This window comes from Bison bison, unplaced genomic scaffold (genome assembly GCF_000754665.1).
Source record: "Bison bison bison isolate TAMUID 2011002044 unplaced genomic scaffold, Bison_UMD1.0 scf7180017864495, whole genome shotgun sequence".
In the NCBI taxonomy this organism is placed as follows: domain Eukaryota; kingdom Metazoa; phylum Chordata; class Mammalia; order Artiodactyla; family Bovidae; genus Bison; species Bison bison.
The window spans coordinates 12330321-12342402 of record NW_011495054.1 but is presented as its reverse complement, the minus strand read 5'-3'; the positions used below and the strand labels follow the sequence as shown (position 1 = coordinate 12342402).

General features: G+C 40.5%; 1 protein-coding gene across 10 annotated transcripts in view; it reads right to left on the bottom strand.

The window, feature by feature from the left end:
- Positions 1–12082, bottom strand: part of MTMR3 (myotubularin related protein 3) — a 133321-nt gene that overhangs the window by 52481 nt on the left and 68758 nt on the right. For 9 of the 10 annotated variants that reach the window (XM_010828750.1, XM_010828751.1, XM_010828755.1 and 6 more), the window contains 2 exons: positions 7408–7460; positions 4298–4383 (listed from right to left, as the gene is read on the bottom strand). In XM_010828750.1, coding sequence (XP_010827052.1) covers positions 4298–4300 — 3 coding nt within the window. In that variant the 5' untranslated portion in view covers positions 4301–4383; positions 7408–7460. Of the gene's footprint in view, positions 1–4297; positions 4384–7407; positions 8054–12082 lie in introns of those variants that run through there. The other variant, XM_010828749.1, reaches the window with a different exon arrangement.

The following is a 12082-nucleotide window of genomic DNA, read 5'->3' as shown; positions in this document are numbered from 1 at the left end:
CAGTCCCGGGTGTTCTTTGGAAGGACTGATGCTAAGGCTGAAACTCCAATACTTTGGCCACCTCATGCAAAGAGTTGACTCAGTGGGAGGGACTGGGGGCAGGAGGAGAAGGGGATGACAGAGGATGAGATGGTTGGATGGCATCACTGACTCGATGGACGTGAGTCTGAGTGAACTCCGGGAGTTGGTGATGGACAGGGAGGCCTGGCGTGCTGCGATTCACAGGGTCGCAAAGAGTCGGACACGACTGAGTAACTGAACTGAAACACATAAGGGGGCTTCCCTGGTTCCTCAGAGGTAAAGCACACTCTTGCCAATGAAGGAGACACAGGTTCAATCCCTAGGTCAGAAGATCCACAGGAGTAGGAAATGGCAACCCTTTCCAGTATTCTCACCTGGGAAATCCCATGGACAAAGGAGCCTGGTGGGCTTCAAATGATGAAGTCACAAAGAGTTGGACAAGATTTAGTAACTAAACAACTACAACAGAACACTTTTATTCTCTTGAAGATCATTTCAGTTCAGTTCAGTTGCTCAGTCGTGTCCGACTCTTTGCGACCCCATGGACTGCAGCACACCAGGCCTCCCTGTCCATCACCAACTCCCGGAGTTCACTCAGACTCACGTCCATCGAGTCAGTGATGCCATCCAACCATCTCATCCTCTGTCGTCCCCTTCTCCTCCTGCCCCCAATCCCTCCCAGCATCAGAGTTTTTCCAATCAGTCAACTCTTCACATGAGGTGGCAAAAGTACTGGAGTTTCAGCTTTAGCATCAGTCCTTCCAAAGAACACCCAGGGCTGATCTCCTTCAGAATGGACTGGTTGGATCTCCTTGCAGTCCAAGGGACTCTCAGGAGTCTTCTCCAACGCCACAGTTCAAAAGCATCAATTCTTCGGTGCTCAGCTTTCTTCACAGTCCCACTTTTCACATCCACACGTGACCACTGGAAAAACCATAGCCTTGACTAGATGGACCTTTGTTGGCAAAGTAATGTCTCTGCTTTTGAATATGCTATCTAGGTTGGTCATAACTTTCCTTCCAAGGAGTAAGCGTCTTTTAATTTCATGGCTGCAGTCACCATCTGCAGTGATTTTGGAGCCCAGAAAAATAAAGTCTGACACTGTTTCCACTGTTTCCCCATCTATTTCCCATGAGGTGATGGGACCGGATGCCATGATCTTGGTTTTCTGAATGTTGAGCTTTAAGCCAACTTTTTCACTCTCCACTTTCACTTTCATCAAGAGGCTTTTGAGTTCCTCTTCACTTTCTGCCATAAGGGTGGTGTCATCTGCATATCTGAGGTTATGATTAAGATAGACTATAGGATTAAGATAGACTAATCCTAATCCTGAGAGTTGAACTATAAAGAAGGCTGAGTGCCGAAGAACTGATGCTTTTGAACTGTGGTGTTGAAGAAGACTCTTGAGAGTCCCTTGGACTGCAAGGAGATCCAACCAGCCCATCCTAAAGGAAATCAGTCCCGAATATTCATTGGAAGGACTGATGCTGAAGCTGAAACTCCAATACTTTGGCCATCTGGTGTGAAGAACTGACTCATTTGAAAAGACCCTGATGTTGGGAAAGATGGAAGAGGGGAGAAGGGGATGACAGACGATGAGATGGTTGGATGGCATCACCAACTCAATGGACATGAGTCTGAGTAAACTCCGGAAGTTGGTGATGGATAGGGAGGCCTGGCGTGCTGCAGTCCATGGGGTCACAAAGAGTCGGACATGACTGAGCAAATGAACTGAACTGAGGACAGACTACTGACTTTCCAAGAAGAATGGTAAAAATATTACTTAGCTAAACATAAGCTGAATCAACTGCCTAATTTTTTATAGTTACTGAGTTTCATAGGTAAAAGGGAGGCCAAACTTGAGATGGATGATGGGGGAAGAGCTGGAAGGAGACGAAGGCGAGGAAGACAAAAGTCTGGCAGGTGTGTTAACCTGTTAAGAGGCTGGAAAACAAATTTCCCCTGGGCTAGCTACAAGCAGTAGTTTAACAGAATATAATCCACATGGTCAATTTCCTAATATCGCTGAGGAACACCGGGCATAGTGGAACCTCATACTTTTTAATCCCTACCAGCTCCGTATGGAGTCACTATAAAATCTTGAAAGGAGATCAGTCACCACAGTTCCAGGCTAACTTCTGCTACTTGGTAAACTATGCAGGTAACAGAAGTCAGTCTATAAGTCAGGGGGAAGTCAACATTAAAGATAAATATTTAAAGAACATGGGGAGTAGAAGCTAACCAGTGGAAATGTCTATAAACTAAATTTATATATAAACGTTGCAGGATTTTAAAAAAAAAAACTACTCTTTAGAGTCACATATGTGTAGAAACATTTGACAAATGTAAAAGCTTAAAGTGATTATCAGTCTCATTGTCAATTTTAGTTACCACTCTTAAGAGTGGCATTAAAAGTCATCAAAAATAAAAATTTCTGTTGATATAATATTTGTGATTTCTTTCAACATAATCCAAAGAGGTGGGGGTGGGGAGTCAGAAGAAACAAGTGTGGTCATGAACTGATTACTGCATCTGGCTGATGCGTATGTGGGGCTTATGAGGGTTCATCATACTATTTTCAATTTGCATAGGCTTGAGATTTTCCATAATGAAACACAAAAACATTTTCCTAATGCTTAACCTCCCCAAAAGATCTCAATCTCATTCAAGAATTTTTTAGAAGTATGAAAGGATGATATTCAAGAAAAATCAGTGCTTCTGAATTCTCTACACAGAAAAATAAGGATTAAGAACACGTAACCAAATAGCTAAAACAGAAAATATTAATTAATACTACTTAAACCAATGGTTCGACAATTTGCAAAGTGTTAGTTAGCTAGTAAAAAATCATTAGAAGTCCAACACGTCAACAAAGAAAAATATTTAATTCATTTAGTGAAATAAACAAAACAGAAATTCAATTATGTTTTAATGCCAACTACATAAACTACACACAGGCACATAGACCGGTCAGAAGGACACAAGAGTTACAAATGAGCACTTCTAAAACTTATTATAAAGCTGCTTCAGGAGTTCTTTTTAAACACATGGTCACACTGGCTCCCTGAACACTGCACGTGCACGCACACATGCGCACACACACACACGTATCTCCAGAGCACACCAGGAAGACTGTCTGCAGGGCACCAGAACCCCCAGTGGCACCAGAGCAAGGACCACGCTGCTGCAGCTGCGCGGGATACAGCGAAGGACAAGCCTTCAGTACACAACAGAGCTGCTTTCGTAAGCCCGCCACGTGCGACTCATTAGCACTGGCATACATATCATATAAATATTAGGCAAACACCTCTTCAATTCATTCAAAACTCGTGAAAACCAATAAAATAATACATTATAAAGAAAAGCTCATCAGTACTTGGGTATAGGATACATCAGAAAGCTGTTGTGCCCATAAACTAAGGAAAAAACTGGCAAAGATTAAAAATGACAGCAGTCACCTTTCTCATTTTAATGACACTTCTATACAACTACTTTTTTTGGTTTCAGTTTGTTTTTAATGTTGAAAGGCATTTTCCACCCATGTTCCTAATGATGCTTGAAATTAACATGGCCTTTTCAATTCCTTCTTTGTGTGCCAGCATGACAGAGTTTGGATCTAGCTAACATCACCAAGGTACAAGCAGGACAATATTACAGAAGACCATTTCTTTCTTAAGCCTTGAAGCACTGTTTACATATTTTCGGGCCTGATAGAAATGTAGCTGGCTCATTGCTCCCACTTCTCTGCCTAAAGTGGGTCCTAAATGGCTCACAAGTCACTGAAATATACTCATTTTAGACACAGACACAGGCAGGGGTTGTGCAGAGCTACTTCATCTTCTTTGGGATAAAAACAATGTTAAAGAGGAAAAAATGGGAAGACAGGGAACTGCTTTAATCCAGAAAGGAAAATTCATAAAGAATGTGTATGACCATATTAATTCTCCACAACGCAACACATACACACAGAGAAAAGCTTCTTACTGTATCTTCCTTCCCAGAAAAGAAAGAAAAACCTGAAGCCCAAGAAACATTTGGTCTTGAATCTATTTATACTACCTGACTGAAAAGAGACAATATCTAACTCACACGATTAAAGTAAATAGAAGCAAAACTGCTCTAAGACACTAGAAATGATTACTAGTGATACTAAGTAAACAATAAAAGAAAACAGACAAAAGAGGTCTGAGGACAGGTAACTATAAACTTACTAGTATTCACTTAACTGTCAGGACAGAGTTCAAGTCCAATTGTCTTGTTATTTCTTTGTACTTACCATGACAGGAGGCCCAGATTAGGAGGAGAGATCTCCGTCCCTTCTTCAGTATCCTGGCAAGCCTTTTCTTTCCTTTATGCCTGAAACTTGGGGGGGGAAAGGACAAAATTGGTAATTTTCCATGTGTGTGCTAAGTTGCTTCAGTCATGTCTGACTGTGCGACCCTGTGGACTACAGCCTGCCAGGCTCCTCTGTCCATGCGATTCTCCAGGCAAGAATACTGGAGTGTGTTGCCATGCCTTCCTCCAGGGGAATTGTCCCAACCCAGAGACGGAGCCAGCATCCTGTGCATCTCCTCCATTGGTGGGGGGTCCTTTGCCACTAGCGCCACCTGGGAAGCCCACTTTCCCATTTGGCCACACCCTAATTAGAGGAACTGCATATACAAGGACCAAAAGACTTGACCAGAGTCAGCCAAGAAAAAGCTGAGAATCACCCAGCCAACCCACTGCTGCTGCTGCCGCTAAGTCGGCTTCAGTCGTGTCCGACCCTGTGCGACCCCACAGACGGCAGCCCACCAGGCTCCCCCGTCCCTGGGATTCTCCAGGCAAGAACACTGGAGTGGGTTGCCATTTCCTTCTCCAATGCATGAAAGTGAAAGGTGAAAGTGAAGTCGCTCAGTCGTGTCCGACTCTCAGCAACCCCATGGACTGCAGCCTACCAGGCTCCTCCATCCATGGGATTCTCCAGGCAAGAGTACTGGAGTGGGGTGCCATTGCCTTCTCCAAGCCAACCCACTAGTCAAATCCAAACTCCTTTAAAGGGCTGTGAAAATCATCCTGGCCGTAACCTATTTGAGCAAAAACAGTTGCGAAAGCTTATGCTCCTAAAGTTGACAGCAACATGAAAAATATTATAAACCTTAGATGAAAATAATAAAGCAATAATCGAAACCAACCTGTGAATGCAAATACAGTATAATAACAATATAATTCTTACAATATTATATAGCATGTTTTTGTAAATTCCATAAATTCAAAATGGATCTCCCCATCTGTGGGAACCAAACTGATTTAGTACACAAAATATGAAAGAAAAAAGTCTTTTACCCCAATATCCTATGCTCAGTGAAAACTCAAACTGTGCTACTACCTTTACCTCGTTTTCAGAAACAACTGTAATAGTGGGGGAGGAATACCGAACAAGAACCGCAGGCTACTAAGAACACTATCACTTTAATAAGTAGCTTTCTAAAAATATATATATATAAAATAGATACATTACACACAAAGCCAGCATTTCTAGTTCACTAAACTTCCATGAATACAGCATATTTTTGGAAGTCTGGGGTTCGATATCCAAAGCAAATGCTTTATGATCAATGAAAGTGAGAAAACAGAGGCCATCAAAGTAGCAGGGCCCATAGCCTTATACAGTTGTTACTGGAAGAGTGGTATGAGGTGACGTAAAGGATGGCTCTGGCTGTAGGGTGGGAACAGACTAGATTGAAATTAAACTCATCTCACACGCTAATAAAGTAATGCTCAAAATTCTCCAAGCCAGGCTTCAACAATATGTAAACCATGAACTTTCAGATGTTCAAGCTGGATTTAGAAAAGACAGAGGAACCAGAGATCAAATTGCCAACATCCACTGGATCATCGAAAAAGCAAGATAGTTCCAGAAAAACATCTATTTCTGCTTTATTGACTATGCCAAGGCCTTTGACTGTGTAGACCACAACAAACTGTGGAAAATTCTGAAAGAGATGGGAATACCAGACCACCTGACCTGCCTCTTGAGAAACCTGTATGCAGGTCAGGAAGCAAGTCAGAACTGGACATGGAACAACAGACTGGTTCCAAATAGGAAAAGGAGTACATCAAGGCTGTATATTGTCACCCTGCTTATTTAACTTATATGCAGAGTACATCATGAGAAACACTGGGCTGGATGAAGCACAAGCTGGAATCAAGATTGCCAGGAGAAATATCAGTAACCTCAGATATGCAGATGACACCACCCTTACGGCAGAAAGTGAAGACGAACTAAAGAGCCTCTTGAGGAAAGTGAAAGAGGAGAGTGAAAAAGTTGGCTTAAAGCTCAACATTGAGAAAACGATCATGGCATCCAGTCCCATCACTTCATGGCAAATAGATGGGGAAACAGTGGAAACAGTGGCTGACTTTATTTTGAGAGGCTCCAAAATCACTGCGGATGGTGACTGCAGCCATGGAATTAAAAGACGCTTACTCCTTGGAAGGAAAGTTATGACCAACCTAGATAGCATATTAAAAAGCAGAGACATTACTTTGTCAACAAAGGTCCATCTCATCAAGGCTATGGTTTTTCCAGTAGTCATGTATGGATGTGAGAGTTGGACTATAAAGAAAGTGGAGCGCCAAAGAATTGATGCTTTTGAACTGTGGTGTTGGAGAAGACTCTTGAGAGTCCCTTGGACTGCAAGGAGATCCAACCAGTCCATTCTGAAGGAGATCAGTCCTGGGTGTTCATGGAAGGACTGATGTTGAAGCTGAAACTCCAATACTTTGGCCACCTGATATGAAGAGGTGACTCACTGGAAAAGTCCCTGATGCTGGGAAAGATTGAGGGCAGGAGGAGAAGGGGACAACAGAGAATGAGATGGTTAGATGGCATCACCGACTCAATGGACATGACTTTGGGTAAACTCCGGGAGTTGGTGATGGACAGGGAGGCCTGGCGTGCTGCGGTTCATGGGGTAGCAAAGAGTCGGACACAACTGAGCGACTGAACTGAACTGAAGTCTAGTAACAAGGCCTTGATTTTCAAACAGATTTAACAATTTAAGAAAACTCAAAGTAAGAATCAAGTTGCAATTTAAAAGATCATGTGTAAAACTATTTTAAACAAATGATTAAGGCCACAACTCATTTAATTTCAACTTTAATACAAGTTTCTAGGCATAGTGTATTATACTATGGCACAATTACATATGGGGAAAGTAATCTGCTTGAGTCCTGATGGTGGGGAGAGACCACCAAATTTTAAGATTTAACATTAAAGTGAATATACAAGAGGTCACCTAAATGCTCACAAACAGGGCCCCAAAATTAATCTGTCAATTGTCTTTTGCTGCCTAAAAACAGCAGAGTGTAGGAGAAGGTGAAGGGTAGGGGCAACAAACTTACCAAATGAAATTTGTCTGAAGAACTTTTTCTATTTGAAGGTTTCACAAGAAAATCTGCAGAAGAAAAACCAGTAGTTTAACAATGACAAATATCCTAAGTATCAAGTTAATTAAGCCACTTAGATTTTCCCACTAGACTTTTCTCTACAAGCTGGAATGCCATGACAATACATTATTTTTTAAATTGCTATAATGTGAACTAGTTAGTCAACCACGCTTTAGAATATTTAATTGTGCAAAATGGGCCAATTCAGGCCTTAGTATGCCTTTAGAAACTGCGGAACCATACAGACAGAACTTTCCCAGAACCTACAAATACTCCTCTTTGTATGTACTTTGTATGTACTTTTCTGATGGCTTCTCCGGTAAATCTCTGCCACTAAAGGAACAAGTACTTTCAAAAACTAAGAAAATCACAGGAGATCTAGACTTGGACTTGGTAGTTGAAGGTAATTTGTACACATTATTGGCTTCTCTACCAAGGGATCTTTTTGTGTAAGAAAAAAAGATCAGAAGGGGAAAGTGTAGTCTAAACACAAAAAACCTCTTGTCACAAAGAGGCAACATCTGACCCTTACAGAGATAAAAGGGTCAATCTACTGTTTAATCATCAAGTCATGTCCGACTCTAGCTACCCCCTGGACTGTAGCCCCCCAGGCTCCTCTGTCCATGGGATTTCCCAGGCCAACAATACTGGAGTGGGTGGCCATTTCCTCCTCCAGGGAATCTTCTGATCTAGGAATCAAACCCAGGTCTTCCACATTGCAGGCGGATTTCCTTTGTAAAGACTTCTCTCAGTATTTGCAGACAACTTATCCTTTCGATCTGTTTATGTGACATAAAGTCACATATATGAACAAGACTGCACAAAATATCAAAGTCCTAAAATCAAGGAGTCAGTCAACATTTTGCATTATTCACATAACCTCTGAAAGCACTTTATACAAGAACCATATAAGAGGCTAAATATGTAAATATAAAAGGTTCTAACCACTTTACAAGTAGTATTTTTGTCTCCCAGTAACTTTTAAATTTTATAACTCAGGCTGGGCCATATTAACAACATGCTATACAGGAATCAAGGCTATTCATAATATGCAACTTGAGATACAAATTGTACTACTATCAATATTGGTTCTGTTGTTTAATGAGGTACAACACAGTAGAGCAAGAAAGTTTAAAGGTTTTAAATCTGCAGGAACTTTTCTTGCTAAAGCATAATTTTTGCTTAGTATTTGAAAATTGAAATACAAATTACAATTATTTTCTTTTCTTTATACTACAGTAAGGTTATTATTGATTTTTAAAAATTATGTCTGTAGGTACACTGTATCATCTATGAACTTTATTTAGGATAATAAGAAAACATTTGTCAAAAAGAACAGATGCTGGGTCTCTTTGTCCTTAGCTGTTAAAAAACAACCAGATAAGACAATGTATTAGTATACGATGGCACATCCCACGTAAGTACTAAATGCAAGAAACGATGAGACATTTCACTGTAAATGTTGTAGTACTCTGATACTTCTTGGGTAACTCCAATGATATGCAAGTGCTCAGAGTTCAGAGAAAGAGACAATCAGGGAGGCTTCAAAGGAGCTGGAGAACGACTTAGTCTTACAGATTATGTGGAATTTAAATAAAAAGAAAGAGGGGAGGTAAGCCAAGTGAGGATGGATACTCATGCCACAGGGGGAAGAGGACACATTTTTGAGCAACAGAGAGTAGGCGAGAATACCAATCACCTTCAAGGAAATGAGACTAGAAAGACAGCGCACACTGCGGGCCTTGATGCCAGGCTGACGAGTTTAGATTTCACTCGATGGCATAAAACCAAAAGCTTCATAAGCAGGAGAATAACAACATGAAAGTGGTCGTTTGAGAAAGCAGCAAGCAGGATGGTTTGGAGGGGAAAAGTCACTTACGATGTTTCCAGACTAGTGGATCAGATATGAACTGCTAAGGGCCCAATATCTTACTGATAGTAAAAATGCAGAGGCACCACCAAAGTGAGTGGAAAACGTTAACTGCTTAAGCTTGGTAATTAATTAGGAATGAGAAAAGGAGGCAGAGCAAGTTGGCAAAGATAACTGCAAAATTCTAAGCCCTGTGGTGAGTAGAAAAAGAATGGTTTTGTTAAGAACCGAAGAGCAGCTTCCAAGGAAGCAACACCAGATAGGATATACTGGCTTTAAAGGTGGCCTCACAAGTAAATATATGTCCAGCCAGTAATTAGGGGTAAAATGCGATTAGATTCAGGAGACAGGTCAAATCTAGGGGTAAGAATGAACTGATGGTGTTCCATTTATTTCCAAGAAATTACTATCTACTACAAGAATCATCTGACAATTTCAGAAATTACTTGGTAATGTATTCTGTCAAAGATAGGATAAGTCCATTAATACCAAAGTGTGTAAAGGTTCCAGAGGTGTAAAGCTCCAAGACATGGACTAAACAACAGGATGACTCAACAAAAGGCTCAGGCAGGTCCGCTTCACGGCCAGCAACGACTCCTCGTACCACAGCCAAACACCCCCTTAGTTGGAAACAAGTATGCCGCTGTGAAACGCTGCCAACCAAATTTTAAAAACTGCCCATGGCTCTTTAGACTATCTGCCAGAAAAAGGCCATGTAGAGTAAGTCTGAAGGAAGCCCTCTGGTGCCACAAGCTACTGTCTCATGAAGCCAGACAGTATCCCGTGATACCAGCCATGCATTTGAAGAGGTAGAATGTAAAGTGGTTATGTTAAATCTAAGCAATAACCTAATGCGTCTAAGAACATGGATTCTTAAGCACACTGAGCACTGATGAACAGCACTGATGAACAACCTGGGCAGCAGTGTGGAGTGAGAGCTGGTGATGGTCACTTTTACGTTCCACCTGGGGAGTAGTGTTAAAAGGGAGGGGCGGGGAACTTTCTGAAGTTACCTGATCTAAGAGGGTAAATTGTTTACAACCATGTAATATACTATGGATTGAATTTTATCTATTTTAAGAGGAAACTAAACAAAAAATAGACATAGTTGATTATTAAATACCAAAATATAAGATATTACTGTACACAAGGTCCTTCAGGAAGATAATGAGAAAATTATGAAGAGGAAGGGCATGGAGGCCCCGAGAAGGCTAATAAGGAATGGACACCTACAGGGAACAGTCTGTCATCATCTTAGGCCACTACTGTATCAGCTTCAAGAGGGCAAAGAGGCACACTAATCTGGGCCATTTCTGTAATAAAATAAGGGAATCTAAACTACAAAAACCAATTAGATTAAACCAAATACACAAGGAAAACAGAGACTCAAGTCAGTCCTCCTATAATACGGGTGAGGGGGGTGAGATTCAGGGGAAGAAAGGGTAGCTAAAGCAGAACTTTTTGGGCTACAGTATGTTTTAACTTCAAAAGAAAAAAGAAACATTTTTTTTTCCCCACAGACCTGTCTCACTTTCAAATACAAGAATAATTAAGAATTCAAAACTTTAAGAAGACAACATTGAGTAATTTTAAAAGACTCTTATTTTCACCATATGTGAAAGAAATGGCTTTTCTTGCACGTGTATTACATAGTAAGAAACACTGACAGTAAAACTTGAGTGTGGAGGCAAAATAAAGTAATTAAGAGATGTAATTTTTAATAAGTGACTTTACAACTGCTACCACTTTGGGCAAGCTTTTCAGTTTCTCAGTGTTTCCTCATTTATGCCTAGTAACTTTTTGGATATCTGATGGATGACATGACCTTCCCAAACTAGGATTCCGTGGCATGTTGGGGAGATTATTCCATGGTGGGGAGATGATTTAATCACTAGTAAATCCCAAAACTTATCAGCTGAGTAAAACTACTGTGGTTTGGTCTTACTCCTCGTACAATATCCCAAACCTCAAGCTTTCTAAAACTTTTGCTGCTGAAGTCAACTATAAATGAAAATAAAAACCAAGAAACAGTTCAAAAGGCATGGCTGAACGCTCTCAGTTGGACTTTTCCCCCCTACTTATAAGGATCATGTTTTTTAAAAAGTGAAAAAAAATAACTAAATGTAAAATTGAGTCAGTGTCCTGGTGCAGTGACACTTCCAAACGAGATCAATTTACTTTAAAAAAAAATTAAAAGATACTATATGTCTTTCCCACCTCTTTCAAAAAAATTAAGATCTGTGTGTTTTCAGGGATCCAGACACAAGTTCGTGATGAGAGCATGCATTCCTCTGCCAGCTGTAGGCTGCAGATAAGCAGTTAAAATATTATCATTCCCTAAGCAAAAAAACAACCACCTTCTTGAAAAACAAAAATCCAGTAAGTTGTCCAGAAATGGTCAGATGAACTCTGTTATAATCTAATTTCTGTATCAAAGAGCAGTAAGTCTCTTGAACCAGCAATATTTATGGCAATGTTCACTCTAACAAGTTCTGTTTCAATAGATAATAACCAAATATCAATCTTGTATAATTCTGTGAATACATTAGTAGTACAAGGGTGTGGTTCATTCTCTTAGTTTTGGGTTTTTTTTTTTTCAAATGTGGAAAAGTTCCGAATACATTTCTCAAAGGAGGTGCTGCAACACACAGAATTTCAGTTACTGATCAATACTTAAGATCATTTGTCTTCACTTAAATGACAAACATTGACAGCTGCTTTTTCCAAATGGGACCCCAAAATGTGAGAAGTCAAAAGCAA